Here is a 19,515-nt window from a genome sequence, read left to right on the forward strand (position 1 = left end):
ACCGCAACAAAGTCTAGAGATGAGATTCTTTTCTCAGAAAGACGCGGAGTACGAAAGAATGCGGCCCACAGAGCTGAGCAGCGCGTAAAGCCCCAGCGTGTGATTTGAGCTTCACTTCGGAAGACCTAATAATTAGCGATTCTCACTGAGCTAGAACGCGAGCTCGGGTTACTGTGGGCGCTGCGCTGGCTGCCTAGGCGGGAAGCGCGCGGGCGCCATGGGAGCCGAGCCGCCAAACCCGGGAAACAGCAGCTCCCACCACCCTGCGGCTCCTGGAGGGCCGGAGCCGGGCGCCGGAAGTGTCCCCGAAGGAGGTCAGGGAAGGGACGACACAAACTTAGACTAACTCGTGGTTCAGCCGGGCAAAAGTCCTGGGAGCCCAGCCCTAAAAGCGGCTGGAGACGCCCAGGCCGGCTTAGGCGGGGCACCGGAGAACCCCGCCCGGGAGTTTGGGGCGGCCTCTGGGCCAGGCCCCGGCTAGCCCCCAACCCCCCACCCCCACTTGCGCTCCTGCGCCCTCTTTCCAGGTCTTCTGGTAGCACCTTCGGAGCTCAGTCACCTGTGACAGGTGTTTGGGACCGCCGCCCGACTCCGAGCGGTGGCCGCCCCCTGCTCACCTCACCTGGAAACTGGGGACGAGCGCAGTGGCCGTCCGGCCCCGCGCCTTACCTGGCCGGGATCCTCTCTTCCGCGGGTTCCTCTCCCTGAAGCTGGGCGGCGAGCAGGTTGCCCGCTTCGCAGTGGGAAGTGGACCTTCTCCTCCAGTCATAAATCAAACCCAGCCATCCTCGGGCCTCCTCCCTCATTAGAGATGTTTATTGGAGATTGTGTTTATTCGGCTGTCACGGCGAGAAAACGCGGTGACATAATTACCTCTGACCAGAGTCCTCGCCCCGCGCCCAGGGCGAGCCGAAGACCTCTGTCGCTTTCTCATGCCCGTGCCCTTCGTGATCGGAGGGCGCCCGTGATAGGCTTGTCTTTTTTCCCTCAGACCCTCTCACAGAATTCGGTTGATTGGAATTACTATTCAGATTTCCCCAGGGCCAGGAGTTTATTTTAGAACTGGAAAGGAAAACTGAAGGCAACCCAACGCCCCTCCGGGGCAGAAGGGGGCAGCGCGCGCGAGGCGGAAGGAGAGTCGCTCTCGCTGCACAAACTTTCCCGCGGGTCGCGCCGCGCGTGCAGGGGCTGGACACCACTCGGCGCCAGAGCCGGGCCTGAGGAGCGGGGTCTGGCGGGGAAGGAGGGCTGCCAGCCTGGGTAGTGTCATTTGTTGCTTCATTTTTCATTCCCTTTCCTCTCGTGAGGAATCAGAGGCATCCGGGCCGCGGGCTGAGGATTCTTAAATTCTCCCCTGCCGCACTCGGCCGAGCCAACCCGCAGTTCCTGTCCGCCCCTCTGTCACCTGGCAGCGGTTTTCCCCGTTAGCCAGGTTTGGAAGTCACCCTCTGTGAGACTGGGCTAGGGTTGGGAAGTGATGAAAAGCGCCGAATTGTTTTCTAATTGAAAATACTTTTTTCTTTTTGGAGATAGCGTTGACAAATATATGGGATCCCGGCTTTTGATCCCTGGCTGCGGCCTCTGTTCTCCTGTCGCTAATAAAACTCGCATTGAGCCCCTTAGTGCCTTGATTAACAGGCAGATTAACTCTTACTGGGGTTGGGAACAGCTTGTCCTAATCAATGTCATTTTAAAAGCCCGTCAGGATGCGCTTAGCTCCGGTTCCCTGGCTGCTGCAGCGAGCCAGCCATGACATTTGCTCCCTCCTCCTCCGCAGCCTCAAATCCCCCAGTAAAGCTCCCAGTTCCCGCCTGCCTGTTCGCAGGTCCACAACGGGACAAATCGCAGGACCGGGTAGTTGGCCTTTAGAACTGGCAGCGGTTTAGAGAGGGGATATCCAAGGAGAAGGGACTGAGGTGGCCTTGGCTTGCTTGCTTTTCTTTTGAAGATGAACTCTTGCTTCTTGGGGGCAGAGGTCATAGGGAAAAGAGAGATGAGGGGGATCGTCTCAGGGTGATGAAATGGAAAGCAAACTTTCCTAGGAACCCTATTTGCAAAAATCGGAGAGTGCCGCTGATTCCAATTGTTCTACAGGTCAGGAGTTTTAAACCTACCTCCTATCTGGACAACAGCAAGGAGGGACTGGGAGGCAAAGCCTTGGGAGTCTGACCCCCTGGGCTGCTAGGAATCCCTTTGCTGGGAGACTCCACTGGACAATGTTATTTTAAAGGTATTTTGGGGGTGGGCAGGGAGAAGACACAGAGAGAGAGACAGTGAGAGAGAGAGAGAGAGAGACTGGCCTCCCAGAGTGAATGGAAGAGGACTGAGGACTGAACCCAGGGAGCCCCTAGCACTGGCCATTTGGCAGGAGGCAAGGAAGGGCGAGGGCACAGCGGCTTCCCCCGCAGCTAAGCAGTGGCCACAGCCTGGAGGCGCCACGGGGCGGCTCTGGGATCTTCTTGGATTTTCTAGGCTCTGGGATCAGTGAGGCTGCCGGGTTAGCGGGAACCGGCAGGTTGCTGGAGAAAGGAGAGGGACAAAGGCCTGGAAGCGGGGGAGGCACCTGGGACTTGGCGGCCAGGGTGGGAGCCTTTGCTTTTAGAGCTCACTGGACCCGTTTGCCAGCTCCGCGGACCAGGGATCCCACCTTCCCAGGGTCTGCAAAGAGAGAGACGTTTGGGGCACTACAAAGTAACGCAGGTGTCTGCCAAGACTTTCCTCCTCCAAAGAAATTCCAGTCTTCACCCTTTCCAGCGCGCCGGCGCCGCGCCTCTGCTTGGCCGGGGAAAGAGAGAGTTCCGAGGTGTCAGAACTCCAGATGGGAGGCTCTTGGTTCTGAAGCTGGGAGCTGAAGGCACATCCCCCCAGAAGTGGGCACTTCTTTGCCTCCCCGAAGGTCTGATGGGGTGGCCACAGGGGAATGCCAGAGACCAGTGCGGGTGAGATGCTTGCCTGACCTTATGTTGACGCATCAATACTGGCTAGATGCTCTGGGCAGGCTCTGGAGAGCCACGGTCCCCCAGCGGGACTCCCTCCACGCAGACAGCCCCTCTACCGGGTAGGAAGACCCCGGTGGCCCCCGCAGGAACGCACCCTTCGGCCTGAGAGGTCCTCCCTCTGGCCATAGGGGGCGGAGGGTGGGGTGGGGGTTACAGGGGCGTGTGGAGAGGCAGGGAAAGGCTAGACAGTACCTAAAGCGCAATCGCCTCCGCCCCCCGCGCCTTGGAGGACAGCAAGTGGGCCTCGGGCGAGTTGGTAGCCGCAATTAAAATGGCGACCTGCGAGTTGTCTCGGTTTTGTACACACCTCTGGTGACCGCGTCCGCACCTCAGTCTCGACCCCCACACCCCCTGGCCGCGTCACCCCCGGAGCGGGTACTTGGCAGAGGGAGTGAGGCTACCCACGAGGCAGAACAGCACCCCCACCCTCCTTGAGACCGGTCCAGAGAGAACCAGGAAATCTCACTCTCAACCCTCTTTCCTTAAACTTTGAAAACTCGGCCTCACTCTGGGGTTGAGCTCCCCTCCCCAAATATTGACACATGGGAAGCAGCCAAGTCCTTTTTGTTTTTTGTTTGTGCGGAGGAGTTTCCAGGAGTCTTTCCCCGAGCCCCCTTCCCCACCCAATGACGTCAGTGGCATTCACTCCTCGCTCCTTGCCTTTTCTGATTTTTTGTTAAAACTTTTCTCCGCAGAGAGATGGGGGTTGGAGGGGTGGGAGAAGGAGCTGATTCAAAGAGCCAGTGCCCTGGGGGGAAATAGCAACAAGATTACGGCTGCTTCTTTCCGAGGCAAAGCTTAAGAAGGTGCTAATCCACTCGGTCGCTAATTGAGAGGTTGTAAAAATGATACTCGCCTCCAGTTCGGACAGAATCACTGCCCCCACCCCTCCCCCCAAGTCCCTCGCTCATGCACAGCGGACTTGAGTCTTGAGTCCAAGCTTCTTTAATGCTGGCTTGAAACGTAAAAGGAGAAAGAGAAGACCGACTTTCGCTGGTCTGGGACTCAGGGCCACTTCCCGGCATCCTCCGAAAGTCGCGCTCCTGCGAAATGAAACCTCGTACAGGAGGCCGCGGACCTGTACACCCGGCGCCACCTCTTTCGCCTCTGACCCGGGTTTCCTCCCCGCGTTGCGAGCTTCTGGGCCGCGGGAAGGGTTAGAGCCGGCAGCCCTCCCCGATCTGGGGAGGGTTGTGCGACCCTAACTCTGACTAGGGCCTGGGAGGCCTCTGCTTCCCGCCCTACCCGGGCTCCTTGGTCGCGGCGCTGCTGGGTCCAGGGCAGGAACGAGAGGGTGAGGCCCACACGTGGCCCGGCGGCCCAGAGCGGCTTGCAGCGTCCTCACTGTCCCGGCTCCCAGGTGCTGCGGCGACGCGGCCTGTCAGCAGCGAGTTCAGGACGCGCAGATTTTATTGATGAGCTCTGATTTTCAGCACTTTCCCTAAATCAAGAAGAGTCTAGCGTACCCTGCGGCGGCTTCATTTCAGCCTCCCTGCCTCAGTTCTCCATCCCCATTCCCCCTTGCCCGGTCCTGGAGTGTGTCCTGCAGCCGGCTCCATGGCCCGAAGCCGCCGAGAGAGCTCCGGACAGTGCAGGACCAGGCATTCGCTCGCTCTCCTGTCACCTTAACTGCAGGCTCCGAGGGGCGCCTTTGGAGTGTACTGAGGTGTGTCTTAATCGTGCGGCATTCAACAAATGGACTTCTGGTGTGTGGTCAGAAGAGAAAAGCCATTTACTTACTTTCCTCCCCGGTTTTCTGGCAACAGCTGAAGGGGAGTTGCCTCCGTGGACTGCGCAGACCCAGGAGAGGGAGTCGTGGTGCGGAGACACACGCACCACACACAGATGACCGGTGGCACACACGCTGACATACCGACGTCGCTGGTGGGACACACACACACAAACACACAAACACACACACACAGAGAGAGAGAGAGAGAGAGAGAGAGACAGAGACAGAGAGAGAGAGAATCTCTCCCAGCATTGGTCATCCGCCCCTCCACCCAGGCTTCCACTCCCCCTCCCCTCTCATCTCCCCTGGCTTCCCCTCCTCTCGGGCGCCGCAAAAAGCAGCCGCACTTAGTCAACAAATGGCACGTGGGAGAAGTTGGTGAGTGTTTGGTGAGGACTCTTCAGGGCTTTTCACAAGAACCCTCTGTACACAAAGTAAGTGGCGTGTTTACTTGGGCCTCTCCAGCCGGAGCTGTGCCTGGGCTCCGCTGCGCACCGCGGCTTCCGAAAGGAGAAAGGAGAGAAGAAAGGGCCGGGGGAACGGGGTGGAGGATTGGACAGACCCTGGAGGCTTGGGCTCGGGAGGCCGCTGGCCTCGTTTAGTTCTTGGCCAGGCAACCTCCTCTCGGCCTAGGCTTCACCGCGGCCTCCGCAGCTGGAATGGAGCTGCCAGGACCCAGTGACGCTCCCGCCTCTTTCTTCTTCTTCCAAGGGGCCAGGTGGGCTGGGGTGCGGCCACTGCTGTGCTCTGCGTCTTGGGGCCCAGGTCGGGATGGGGTGGGGGCGGGTGAGGTCGGGGCGGCAGGCCACTCTGTCCTGGAGTTGGCAAGAAAGGACAGCGCAGAAACTTGCGCCCTCCGTGGGCTGCGAGTCTCGCGCCCAGCTTAGGGGGAGTGGGGGCGCGACCCCCAACCCAGAAGCCTTCACTTCACTGCTCAAGTTCGCGGCAGCAGGGCGGGCCGCACCGACTCTCGGGGTGCGCGGAGCGGGGAAATGCGGGCGAGCGTCAGAGCCCGGGCTCGGGGGCCCTGCGCCGGGGAGAGGAGCCGGGACCCACTGGCGGAGCCGAAAACAAGTGTATTCATATTCAAACAAACGGACCAATTGCACCAGGCGGGGAGAGGGAACATCCAATCGGCTGGCGCGAGGCCCCGGCGCTGCTTTGCATAAAGCAATATTTTGTGTGAGAGCGAGCGGTGCATTTGCATGTTGCGGAGTGATTAGTGGGTTTGAAAAGCGAACCGTGGCTCGGCCTCATTTCCCGCTCTGGTTCAGGCTCAGGAGGAAGTGTTTTGCTGGAGGATGATGACAGAGGTCAGGCTTCGCTAATGGGCCAGTGAGGAGCGGTGGAGGCGAGGCCGGGCGCCGGCACACACACATTAACACACTTGAGCCATCACCAATCAGCATAGGTGTGCTGGCTGCAGCCACTTCCCTCACCCACACTCTTTATCTCTCACTCTCCAGCCGCTGACAACCCATTTTATTGTCAATCTCTGTCTCCTTCCCAGGAATCTGAGAATTGCTCTCATACACCAACCCAGCAACATCCGTGGAGAAAACTCTCACCAGCAACTCCTTTAAAACACCGTCATTTCAAACCATTGTGGTCTTTAAGCAACAACAGCAGCACAAAAAACCCCAACCAAACAGAACTCTTGACAGGAGCTGTGACAACCAGAGAGGATGCCTCATAAAGGTGAGTCCGCTTCTTTCTTCTCGCTTTATTTTTATTGCAATATTCAGACAGGTCTCCCCCTTCCTCCCCCCTTCCTTCCTCCCCTCTCGCCAGTCCCCTCCCCCACTGCTACGCCGGGAGAGTTGGGCCGGAGAAGTTTCCACGCAGGAGCCCAAACTTTCTACTTCCAGCGAAAGCCCGCGTCGGAGGGCGACTGCCGGCGAGGGGGAGCAGCGCAGGGCTCGGGGCGGGCGGCCAGCTCTGCCCCAGCGCCAGCGCCAGCGCGGGCTGAGCTCGCGGGAAGAAGGGAGACTCCAGGCGCGGCAGCAGCCGCGGCTCTCGGCCCCATCGTCACCCAATGCTCCCGACCCGCGGGAAAAGACGAAGAGGCTCTGTGGTGTCCAAGGCCCTGGAACGGCCTCAGAGAGCAACCGCTGCCGGCTGCTTTGTCCAGCCCGAGGCCCAGCGAGCGCGCAGAGAGCAGGCGCTCCGAGGAATCGCCGAGGGAACCGGCTTGCCGCGTCTCCGCCCGCCCGCCGACCCTCGGGCTTTGTGCCGCACTGGGCTCGGGCGCAGAAGGGTCAGCCTGCACTCCAGCGCCGAGGGGGCACCGCGCCCGCCACTAGCCGGAGCGGAGTCAGTCGGCAAGACAGCCGCACGCTGGAGGCAGAAGGAAGAGCGAGCTAGCGCGAGCCGGGAAGGAAGCCACCAGGCCAAGGCGGTGGGACGCGCGCTCCGAGGGAGCTCAGAGCCGAGCGGGAGGACTGTCAGCTTCCATTCAGCCCCCGGGCTCTTGCCCCCAACTCCACTGGAGCGCGGAGCTCGGAACTTGAAAACTCTCTGCTCCCCAGGCTTTCCCAGACTCTCATCTCCCTCGCCCTGTGGAGGCTGGGGCTCTTCCCTGACCTCCGGCCCCCTGCGCTTGGTGGGTATTTTTCCTTGTTTTCCTCTGATCCAGTCGCACCAGGTGTTGGGATTTCAGCAGGTTTTGAGGTGCAGAGGTGGTTTGCTTTTTTGTTTGTTTTACTCCGAATCCCCTTATATTTTCCTAGGTAAGGCCTTGAAAATAAATCTATATGAAAGCATTGGCTTTCCCCCTCGTCTGATCACTTCCTCTCCCAGCTAATTAGTCGGAGTAATTTGAGAGCTTTCGATTCTAAGATCCCAGGAGGAAAAGTGTCTTTTCAAAGTTCATGAAGTTGTTGCCTCTTTCCTTGTGCAGATTTTCTCAGTCTCCCTGCGCCATAATAGCCCTGAATTTTAGCAAGTGTAATTGGGGGAAATGGAGTTGAATTTCAAGTGGAAATGCTTTCTTTTTCGAGTGCTAAAACCTGGCTCTTCATTCATGAGCGATTTCTAGAAAGTTTAAAAACAAAGTGAACGTGGTTTGTTTCTTCCTTCCTTTTTATTTTCCTTATACTCTCCGAAGCTCCTTAAGCCATTTTGGATGTTTAACTCGAACTTGGGAAGGGTTTGGTAGGGGCTGGGAGCAGAAAATGAAATGAAAGGCAAAGAGCTTGAAAGCCTGACGAGTTTACTGAAGAGAAATAATAGTTGTTGCCGTTGACATTACATTTTTTATAGCCAGTGACCTTTGCAAACGTCTGAAGGCAGTTTGATTAGTTGTTATCTTATTTGGCCCTAGAGAGTAAAACTTTGTCATCTTAATTGCTAATTCCTGTTTTGGCTGGGGGCGGGAAGACCAAGAGTGAGCTCTCCCCTTTACCCCAGTTAAAGAGTTTGGGGATGGAATTTGAGAATTAAGTAATTAAAATAACAACAGCATTTGAAAACTGAGGCTTGTGTTGGGGACAGAGAGGTGGGGGCAGTGGTCCAGCGGTCTCGTGGTCCAAGGCCGGGACGACTCCCAAAATGTCTGGAGATGCCTTCGTTCAGGATGTGGGTCTACGGCCCCAGCGAGGCCGTACAGAGCCTCGGGCTGAGCTGGGGGGCTCAGGCTGCAGTTGGGGGTCTGCCCTCTCCCGTGCACAGGACTGCTTCCGGGTGTCGATGTGCCCCACTTCCCGGGTTGCCTCTGCACTTAATGTCCACGTTAACTTAAGTAATTAGATAGCTTCTTAGCCAGAGGGAAGTGGGAATGGAGCAGAACTGGAATTTGAAATACTACCACCTTCCCAGCTGCTTCGAAAAGTAATCAACAAGGCCTCTCTGGGCTCAGCTACTGAATTTTTAAAAATGGTATCAAGAAGTTACCAGCCAGGATGGGGGCATTCTGTTATGATTGTGTACAGCATGGGTTACAAAGTGGAGTTCAGGAGGTTTTACCCCTTCTAGGGGAATTCCATTCCCCATCTCCCTACCTGCTACTCCTTTGCAGCTTCAGGGTCCTGCATTTGGTGGGGTGGGGTATTCTGCATTGGAGTTGGAGATTTTGCCTGTCCAGGGCATGGCTATGGGTGCGGGGACTGAGACAGGAAGGAAGCATTGGGGAACCAACCTAGATAAGGGTAACTAGTAGCCATCTGCTGTGGCCAGTATTTACCCAATGCTGAGAAAAAGTCCTCATTTTCGGTTTATTTTTATGGATTTAAGCTATCTACCAAGTGGTTAAAAAGTAGACCAGGAATGGCCTTGTAGAGTAAAACGTGCTTCTTGAAATTCTTTGCTTGCAGGGAGGCAGATCAATAATCACCATAGGTAAAACAGAAAAAATAATGCATTTTTTAAAAAACGGAGAAATGATGCTGTGACTATTTTGTTATTTTACCTCTTTTTGGGGGGCAGACCTCTTGAATGGGCTCTTTATTGTAACTCTCTCTTCCCAATTGAGCTCCCCACGGTGCCGTTGTATCTTTTTACAGCCCCTAACAACTCACACCAGTAACACAATTACCTCCAGATATTTATAACAAGAAATTACTTTTCTGTTTTCTCCACTCACCCAAAAAGCTTTTTTTTTTTTTGGAAAGGCAGGGAGGGGTTCGTACAGGACCAGCCTCCGGGAACCCTGCACTGGTCAGGGTTTATGAAGCTAGGAGTGTCCCTCATTTCCCTTTGTGAGTTGGTGGGTTGTTGGTACGTTTGGTTGGAAGCTGTGTTGCTAGTTAGGGAGACTCGGTTTTGCTCCTTGGGTTCGAGGAAAGCTGGAGAATAGAAGCCATTGTTTGCCGTCTGTAGGCTTTGTCGACCATGCTCACCCCCTCCTGTTCGCACTTTTTAAAGCAGTGAGGCGAGGTAGGCAGGGTGTGTCACAGTACAGTAAAAGGGATGAAGATCTAAACGTCAAAAAAGAAGTTAATCACAGTAAGTGAGGTTTGGGATAAAAAGTTAGGCTTGCCCCTTTCAAAGTCCCAGAAAACTGGGAGGCAGATGGAGAGGGGGCCATTGGGAAGATTTTTTGGTGTAGGGAGAGGAGTGGAAGATAAAGGGATAAGCAGAGTGTTGGGTTCTGGGGGTCTTGTGAAATTCCTTAAGGAAGGAGGGAGTACGGCCCTGCAGCCCTCCCAAACTGCTTCAGCCTATACTCTCTGGCACCAGGAAGTTCCAAGGTTCCCTTCCCCTGCTTTCCAAACTTCAGGTATTCCTCTCCCCTCACACCCCCTCAACCTCAACTCTTGGCCTCTACTCCCTTTTCCTGGTTCTTAATATTTTTGCAAAGTGGGACCCCAACTTGTCAGATTTGCCAATTCTCCCAAGCCAGACCAGAGCAGCCTCTTTTAAAGGATGGAGACTTCTGTGGGAGATGCCGCTGAGAATGTGGGTGTAATGCTGGGACTTAGAGTTTGATGGCAGTTTGACTGAGCCCTAGATGCATGTGTTTTTCCTGAGAGTAGGGCTCAGAGAACCCATGGACCTATGCTGTTGAACCACAGCTTGATATACTTTTCTCTCCTTCTGTTTTGTCTTAGGGGGAAGACTTTAACTAGGGGTGCGCAGATGTGTGAGGCCTTTTATTGTGAGAGTGGACAGACATCCGAGATTTCAGGCAAGTTCTGTGGTGGCTGCTTTGGGCTCAAACCCCACAAACAGCCAAAACAAACTGTTTCAGTATGCTTCTTCACTTTAGTTCACATAGAAGAAAAAATTCAAAATTGGGGCATCGGTTCTACTGATTAAAGGGTTAACTGCTAAAGAATGTAGGGGAAACAGATTGGGGATATTCGAGTATTTTGTTTCAAGTCCCAAAGGGTAGCTTTTGTACGCACTGCAAGGCAGAGCTGGGTGACCCTCAGATCGCCCCAAGCGGTTGAGTGGATCAATTCCTAAGGAACGGAGATTCTCCTATCCCAGCCCCCGGTTCACCTCGGTTGGGAGTTCAGGCCTACCTGATGCAGCTGCCCAGGGATTAACTCCTATTTTCTAACAGAGCCCCGTATTCGAGCCCCGTGGAATCCCGCGGCCCCCAGCCAGAGCCAGCATGCAGAACAGTAAGTGCTTCTGATCTTTCTGGGACTTTGGGCTCGGGGTGCGCGGACCCGAGGGTCAGGGGAGGACACAGGCTCGCGACGCCCGCGCTGGCCCGGTCGCCGACCGACTGAGGCCCGGGGCCTGCGGCGGCTGCTCCCCGCTCCGCGCCCGGCAGCCCGGGAGGGGAGGGCGTTTGCTTTGCTCTTCTGGATACTGGAGAAGCAGGGACTGGGCCCTTAAGAACCGCCCGCCAGAGTTTTCGAAGCTGCGGTAGAGAAACCCCATCCCCCGCAAATCCTGTAACTCACACCCCCTCCCCGCCCCTGCCCGGGCTCTGACCCCGGAGAGAGGGGCTGGGCTGAGCAGGGCGGGGCGAAGGCTTCTCCTAGTTGCGCGAGAAGGAGGCCCCTTTGGGCTTAGCCAAGACTGAAAGTCTCCACCAACCCGGCGGGGTGGGGGGCTTCTCTCCCCAAGTCACTCTCAGGGCAGCTCCTCCCCTCCTTAACCTACCTATGGGCCTAGAAGGGATGGGAAGAGGAGCCCCCAGGCCTGCAGCAGGGTAGGGGTGGTAAACTCACTGTTAACAGGGCGCGGGAGAGAGCGCAGTTTACTGGGTCTGGGAAGGAGGTGCCCAGGAATTGGAAAAGCCCTGCCCTGGCAACTGCAATTGCTTGGGTCCTGATAGTCCGAGGCCCAGAGCGCCTTTGATACTTATGGCTCTTCTACCTCCCTGCTTTCCTCTGCCCAGACCCCCTGGGCCCCCACCCACCTTCCTGTTTAGTCGGTGGGTTCTGGTACGTGGCAGGGCTAGTCTAGAGCTCCGACCTGGGAGTCTGGAGGCCCAGCGAAACCAGGCCGGGTTTGAGGTTACGGTTGAGGCGTCAGGGCTCAACTGAACTTGGAGTGTGGAAAGGCCCAGGTCTTCTAGCAGCCTGCCCTGGCCGAACCGCAAAGGCTTAAGAGGGTCCCCAGCACCTTATCCATCTGTTCTGGAAACGCCGGTCGCCCCCTGGTGCTTCCCGGGCTGGTAAGCGCGTAGCTGATGAAGGGGCACAAAGGTGGCGAGCTTGGCGGGGGTAGTTGTGCAGAACCTGCCGGACCCCAGGGCTTGGCCGGTAGGCTCCCTTTCGGCGGCTGGGCTCTCCCCTTGGAGCTCAGACTCCCTAACCGCAGGCTCTCTCTCGGGCGGGGCCCAGCCAGGGCTCGCAGCCCTGAGCGTTTGCCACTGCGGCCCGGCTGGCAGGCCCCGAGGGGCGCGGGGTCGCAGGCCGGCCCGCAGGGCTTGTGCCGCTGGTTCCTGGGTGTGTGCGAGGCGCGGAGCGTCCAAATTGACACCATATGTTTTCCTATTAGTTGCTTCGCGGTCGAGTTCTAGGCGCATAATCATCGCCAGTGGGCGAGAGCGCCAGCCGTCCCTAGGGAAGGGACACAATGATTGAGGCTTAACCTCTGAAGGGGAATTTGGAGCTGCGCTTCCTCGCTGCCATTTCGATGCTGGGAGTGGCGCTCTGGCCCTGGCGTCTCCTGGGCTAGCACCCAGCGGCGGTAGCTGCGGAGGTGGCGGGCACGTTGTTATTTTTTGAAATGGGTGGGGAGGAAGGTCTAGATGTAGGCAGCCTCACGCGCCCGCCTTGGCATTCGCAGACTGGGAATTGCCGTGGCTATGCGTGAAGTTTGGAAAGTCTCTCTCGGTCTCTTTCTGGGACAGCCTTTCTTTTTCTGGGAAGCTCCCTGTGCCTAGAGGTGGGGCTCCGTAGCTGGATCGGTGGATGGAACTTGCGAGGCAAAGGCAGGCAATAAAAGGAAGTTAGGATAAACCGGAAACGTGGGCCAGGCCTTGCTCTGTTGGAGAAGCGGTGTCCCCGCAATGTCCCTGCTTGCACTGGGCCCGGCCGGAGCCCAGATCCCCCAAACGCCTGTCACTTCTCATCGAGTTGAGGCTCCGGCCCCCGCCAGACCCCGCCTCGGTGAGGGCCCCCCCCTCAGCCCCAAGCCTTCGGCTACCCTGAAAACGCGGCTCCCCTCGAAGGGGAAACGAGTGCAGTTCAATCTCGTCTGAGTGATCTACAAATAGGGATGGAAAGGGTCGTTTTATCACGGTCCCGTTTGTCGTGACGATGCAATTTCCCGGAGCGGAGCACTGTCACAAAGTGACAAGGCTGCCACAAGCGCCCCGACTGATCTTTTCAATTAGCCTTCCATGCATGATCCGGAGCGACTTCCGCCTATTTCCAGAAATTAAGCTCAAACTTGACGTGCAGCTAGTTTTATTTTAAAGACAAATGTCAGAGAGGCTCATCATATTTTCCCCCCTCTTCTATATTTGGAGCTTATTTATTGCTAAGAAGCTCAGGCTCCTGGAGTCAATTTATCAGTAGGCTCCAAGGAGAAGAGAGGAGAGGAGAGGAGAGCTGAAAAGGGAGCCACGTCTTTTCTTAGGAGGGCTGCTCTCTAGAGTCGGGGCTGCAGGTTGGAGATTTTTAAGGAAGTGGAAATTGGCAATTGGCTTTATTTGTGTGTCTGTGGTTTTGGGGGAGGGGGCTACAAAGAGGGGCTAACTCCCTCTCCCTGTTCTCCAAGGTTGGACCACAGGGATGAGGTTGTGAGATACAAAGATAAAGGAGGGATGGGGAACACTATGACGTGGTCTTTTCTTTTTCGTTTCTGTTTTTGATTTTTGCTAATATCTATCCTTGGCTGAGGGGAGGGCGGAGTTCAGCGGCGGAAATAAAGCGAGCAGTGGCCGGTGCGAAACGACTCCCGGCTCTAAGCCTTACTTGCGGTGGCCGGACTTGTCTGTGGCTGAAGCAGAGCCGGGGCTCTGACTCTCACGTCTACACTGGAGGTGCGGAAACCTGGACTGGGGTTCGCCAGCCACAGACTGGCTACTCTGGTTCTTTTCTCCTCTTCCTTCTTCTGTTCTAACCAAACAAAACCAAACTCGGTGCTTGTGCCAGGCCTTGGCCAGTTTGGACTGTAATGCAAACATTTCTGGATTTTATCTTCCAAGGGAGCACTCAAGGGCTGTAAGGTTTGCTATCACTGTTCCAACAGTGCAGAGACCTTGAAGGTTCAGTGTGGGATCTGTAGAACCTATGGTTTGCGGTGACACTCAGAGGGGATCTTCGGGAGATTTGTAGAGCCGGTTCTTAGCGCTTTGTGGGTTCAGAGGCTGGCTACAGTGTTTATGAAGAGGGGCAGTGGGCTGGGGACACTGCTGGGGTTATGGCGGTAGTGAGGTCCATGTGTTCTTGTTCCTTGGCATGTGTCTGACTCTGTTGCTGCTGCAGTCCAGTGGGCAAGGGCACGGCTGTTTGGGGTTGGGCTGCCCAATGTCTTGCATGGTTGGTTGTCCTGTTGTCCTTTTTTTGATCGATAGCAGGAACCTGATCGCTGAGGTTGGCACAGGTTGGCAGGGGGATGAGGATGCATTGTGGATGTCTCCTCCTCCTCCTCCTCTCCTTCTTCCTCTACCCCTTCTTTTTCTCTTTCCTCTTCTCCTTCCTGTTCTTGTTCTTCCTCATCTTCCTCTTCCTTCTTCTCCCTCTTCTTCCTCTTCATTCTGCTCTCCTCTCTTCTTTTCCCCTTTCCTCTCCTCTCCCTTTCCTCAGGTCACAGCGGAGTGAATCAGCTTGGTGGTGTTTTTGTCAACGGGCGGCCACTGCCGGACTCCACCCGGCAGAAGATTGTAGAGCTAGCTCACAGCGGGGCACGGCCGTGCGACATTTCCCGAATTCTGCAGGTGATCCTCCCGGCGCCGCCCCACTCGCCGCCCCCGCGGCCCTCCACTCTCAACGCCCTCTCTTCATTTCTTACTGTAAACGATGCTAATTATGGACCCCCCACCCTCACCCACCCCAGTCCCCAGTCCCCCACCCACTTCCCTGCCTTCCCACTTTTCCCTCTCCTTCCACCATCCTTCCCTATCTCTTTCAACCTGGGTTGAAACAGATAACTCATCTGCTTCAGAAAAATTCAGTGTGTGGATTTTTTAAAAAAAATCTTTCTCTTTTTATTTGGTAAAGACATTCATTGTGGGAACAGTTTATGAACTGTAATAAACTGAGTTATATAAATCGGCATAATTTCATTCTGCTCTCCCCAGCCCATGCTTACCTCAGATTGTGAGGTATTTGTTTATTCTTCATGTTTATGAAGAATACATATTGATTTTAAAAGGCAAGTGCTATTTACTTCTCCCTAACTCATATTTACTCAATTGGGCATTTTTTAAAGAAGAAGAAGTAAAAAATCAGTTTTTTTTTTTTTTTTTTTTTACCTTTGCTCTTTAAAACCTGGCACCACTTTAAGCAAGGTCAGCACAAAAATAAATTAATCTGACTTCGTTTTGATGCATCTTCAGGCAGTGTTTAAGAAAACAGTTTTTTAAAAAAACAACTTTTAAATTCTTTTTTTAGTTCAAACTGTTTGAAAATATCATCATATTTGTAGTTTTTAGGGCTACAAATGTAATTTTAAGAAAAAAGCTCTCTACAGTAAGTTCTCGTACCATTGAAGGTATATTTTTGTGTTATAGACCCATGCAGATGCAAAAGTCCAAGTGCTGGACAATCAAAACGTAAGCTTGTCATTGTTTAATGCATACTTAAACAATTTTATTTTTGTCTTGAAATTATTAATAATGTGGTTTTCTGTCCACTTCCCCTATGCAGGTGTCCAACGGATGTGTGAGTAAAATTCTGGGCAGGTATTACGAGACTGGCTCCATCAGACCCAGGGCAATCGGTGGTAGTAAACCGAGAGTAGCGACTCCAGAAGTTGTAAGCAAAATAGCCCAGTATAAGCGGGAGTGCCCGTCCATCTTTGCTTGGGAAATCCGAGACAGATTACTGTCCGAGGGGGTCTGTACCAACGATAACATACCAAGTGTAAGTTCACTGAGAACGTCTGCCCTCCCTGTCCTAAGCCCAAGGCTCTCTCCTCTTTACCTCCTCCCACCCTGTCTCTCCACTGTCTCTTAGTGTGTGTCCTCTCCCTGCTCCACATTTGTCTCCTTTGTACCTGGGGGAACAGAGAGGAATGCCCTGACCTTTCTTTGACTGTCTGGAAAATGGGAGTCAAGTGTGGGGAGTCGTTCACTTCATTTGCATGCTGCAAATCGGAGGGCGGAGGCACCAGGGAAAAGCACTTGAAGCAAGAAGGAAAATGAGAACCAGATTGTAACTTCGTCCCAATCCACCTGCCAGAACTTTCCTTCAGGTGTCACACATCCATTTCCATCCTAATATTAAACAATATAATGAAAGAAAGCTTTACACCAAGTCTAAATATATTTTATTTTCGGGCAGTCTTTTAACAAAGCAAAGCGACTGTGTGAGTTAGGTCACCAGAGACACCAACCAATGGTGAAGGACCTCCTCCCCTCAATTCTCTATTCAACTCAATTTCCATGCCCAAAATGATAGCTATCATTTTTTCCACAATGTATCTGCAAATCCACTGTCCCGGGGTGGCTGAGAGCTTTTTAATGGGTTGAGAGTTGCTTTTTAAAGTGGTGGGTGAACTGAGATGGGTGACTGTGTCTTCAGGAGACACTACCATTTGGTTTGATTTTGGTTTGATTTGCAGGTGTCATCAATAAACAGAGTTCTTCGCAACCTGGCTAGCGAAAAGCAACAGATGGGCGCAGACGGCATGTATGATAAACTAAGGATGTTGAACGGGCAGACCGGAAGCTGGGGCACCCGCCCTGGTTGGTATCCGGGGACTTCGGTGCCAGGGCAACCTACACAAGGTAAAACTCAAGCAGCCATCCACGCAGCTCTCCATATGTGCAGCCCGTTGCCTGTCCCCTACTCTCCCAACCTTTTCCTCCCGGGTCTTCCATGCTTGGGGAATGTCATGGGTGAGACTGCATTTGAAGGCCTGGGACACATCGAGCACATTGTATGTAGGTGGTGTTTGTTGAACCATCTTGTTGGCCTGGGAATGTGAGGGTTGTGTATGTCAGGAGTGGTATGAAGGTGGCTGGTGTGTGTGTGTGTTTGTCCGCAGCACTGTGCATAAGAGCGAGCTGCGTGGTGCACTATTCAAATCTGATATTAGAATGCAGGGAGAGCCCCCTTGTAGAAGTGTGACAAGTTAACACACTGACAGACTGCGAGGTAAACATAATTGTATCGTGTTGCTTTTTGCTGTAATTTACAAATTATGTGAGTATGAGTAGGGTGCACATGAAAGGGTGAGCAGAGAGATGCAGGGCCGAATAGGGGTAGGAGCGTTAGAAGTGGTGGTCTCCCAACTAAAACCACCCCACTATCCTTGCCCCTCTGGGCCCCACTTTCTCACTCTCTGTGGGTGGCGACTATGTGGAAGTGGTGAGGTGAAGATACTGTGAGCAGGACGGCGGGGTGCCGGGAGCTGCTCCGGTCTGGGAGGAGAGATGGGGCCTGGAACACCCTAGGTTCTGTGAGAAGGGCTAGAGGAAGAGGAGCGGCTGGCGGAGGAGGGTCAGTTGGCTTCCCCTCTGCCCCCCTCCACACCCTGAGGTAGTTTGGTCAAGAATAGGAAACAGTTTACTCCTAAGATTAATCAGTATTTGTTGTCCTCGTGACAAGGAGATAATATGCGGGATAATGGGACGTGGCGTCTCACTCCCGGGAGCACAACGGAGCCTGGGGGCTCGGGGCCGGGGGTGGCGCGCGGGACTGCGAGGAGGCTGCCGGCGAGTCCATGCGCTCTCGAACCGGCTCCGGATGCCCGGCGCCTCCATGGAGTCAGGCGAGGGAAGGGAAAATCGGTAACAGTATGCGAAATATCTGGTACAAAGGATGCTTCTGTCACTCGCAAGAATTTGTTATGGGAACAATCCTGTCGCTCTGTAATTGCTCATTAGAGAACGTTTTGTTTCTCATTAAGGCGACATGAATAAGCGTCTAGTTGAAGGAGACAGCTGTAGAAATGTTCCACAAGAGACCTCTGGACACGATTCGGCACCAATTGCCAATTAGACATGTCAGTTTTAAGAGCAGAAAACAATATAGGACGGACACTGGGAAGATAGGGAGCAAAGCGCTCGCTTCTTGTTTCCCAGCGCGGCCGCTCGGCCGGCGGAGGCCTCCTGACGCGCGGGGCCCGGGCTCCCCTGGGCGACCCCGCCCGCGCGGGCCCCAAACCTGTTTGGGTTTTGTCAAACCCAAACCCCAAACCGCGAGCGCAGAGGGCCCCCAGGCCCGCTCCCGCCTCTGGTGAGACTAGCGATTGACCCCACCAGTGTAGGCAACCCCACCCCTGCCTGACCTTTGAAACCGTAGGATTCCCACGTGTAGAACTGGACACACCCAAGTGACACCCGAACTTCGCACTCACGAGCATCCACCCCTCCGCCCCCAGCAATCTGAGATCCTGGTGATCCCTCGCCTGCCAAGAGTCTGGCCCACTTAGTCTCAGAAATCTTGGGGAGGGACGCAGGGCACGGTGGCCTAGGCCTGGGAGGGCTGAGCCCGGAGCCTCCACTCCCGGCTCTCCTCGGCGCGTGGGCTCCCAACAGCTTGGGGCGCGGGAGACACCCGCCTCCCGCTTCTTGGAGTTGGGACAGAAGCTGAGGACAGCAGCTTCCACCAGAGGTGGCGCCCAATTCGGGCGGATTTTCGTCCCCGGCAAACTGAGGGCGGGAAGTGAGTCTAACCGGCTAGGGTCCGCGGGTGATGGTTGGGGCCGGAGGTGGCGCTAGTCCAGGGGCTTTTCACTTGCTAGACATTTCTGGGTCAACTGACAATCACCACCCCCTCACCCTCAAGTGAGGTTTTTGGGGGGTGATTGTCACCTCAGACACAGGATCCTCATCCCTACTTGCGTGGGGAGGACACGTGGGCCAAACGAAGCACAGAGTTGCCGGTGTGGGGGTAGCGGGCACTGGTGGCGAGCCTCGCTTCACGTTCCTGGGGAATCTTAAGGCTTTTTGGCGCTAAGAGGATCGCCCTCCCTCCCTAGCCCCCTTTTCCAGCCCAGGAAGCCTTTCTTGGGTTTTAAAGAGTCCATTACTCCAAAAGCATAAGGCGGAGGTTAGGTCTCAGAGGGAGACAAATATGGTTTCCATCTGATCAACGCCATGCGGCAGTGAATAAAATCGCGAAGACGTAGCCTGACAACAACAAGAGACAACTCTATCCAGCCCCAATTCTCCAGCGATTTGGTGGTTTTAGGGATCACGGAGACACTTTTTCTTATCTCCTCCCCTCACCCCACCCCCAACCCCCATAATACCCAGGCCCTCTGTAGGATTTAGCCTCTCTTTCAACAGATGCTACAATGTTTTGATCCGCGCTCCAGAGCTGAAAAGGTGCCGCAACCGGGTTGCTATCTTTTCTTGCTTGTTTTCCGCCTCACTGATTAAGACACTAAGAAACTAAGGAATGATTTTATTTCCCAGTGTGGCGCTCTCTCTCTCTCTCTCTCTCTCTCTCTCTCTCTCTCTCTCTCTCTTTCTCTCCTCCTTCCAGGAAACAAATCCTATCCCCATCGTCAGATGGTCCTGGGGCTGGGATAACGGGAGGCGCTTTCACTCGCCTTCTCACGGATTAGGCTGGAAGGTGAACGGCACCCATTGAAGGCCCCTGCTTTGAGCGTGGCTCCGAGGGGGCGCCTTTTAAAGAAGATATCTTAATTGTCCACCACTTAGGTTTATCGTGGGGGGGGGGGTGGAATTCGAGATCCAACTTCTAGTTTTATTTTGTTAAAAGCTTTAAGAGTGGAAGGCAAATCCACTAAAGTTGGGGG

The 19,515-nt window shown here is 54.7% G+C and overlaps 1 protein-coding gene across 14 annotated transcripts in view; it reads left to right on the top strand.

Moving 5' to 3' along the window:
• Positions 1-19,515, top strand: part of PAX6 (paired box 6) — a 28,908-nt gene that overhangs the window by 631 nt on the left and 8,762 nt on the right. Inside the window, exons 1-8 of one of the 14 annotated variants that reach the window (XM_023230315.1) lie at positions 5,075-5,165; positions 6,242-6,429; positions 10,278-10,354; positions 10,736-10,796; positions 14,388-14,518; positions 15,314-15,355; positions 15,450-15,665; positions 16,366-16,531. In XM_023230315.1, the coding sequence (XP_023086083.1) occupies positions 10,787-10,796; positions 14,388-14,518; positions 15,314-15,355; positions 15,450-15,665; positions 16,366-16,531 (565 nt within the window). In that variant the 5' untranslated portion in view covers positions 5,075-5,165; positions 6,242-6,429; positions 10,278-10,354; positions 10,736-10,786. Of the gene's footprint in view, positions 1-5,074; positions 5,166-5,925; positions 6,143-6,241; positions 6,430-10,277; positions 10,355-10,735; positions 10,797-13,149; positions 14,594-15,313; positions 15,356-15,449; positions 15,997-16,365; positions 16,532-19,515 lie in introns of those variants that run through there. The other 13 variants (XM_023230316.1, XM_023230314.1, XM_023230318.1 and 10 more) reach the window with 13 other exon arrangements.

The sequence above is a fragment of the Piliocolobus tephrosceles genome, chromosome 13 (genome assembly GCF_002776525.5).
Source record: "Piliocolobus tephrosceles isolate RC106 chromosome 13, ASM277652v3, whole genome shotgun sequence".
Lineage (NCBI taxonomy): Eukaryota > Metazoa > Chordata > Mammalia > Primates > Cercopithecidae > Piliocolobus > Piliocolobus tephrosceles.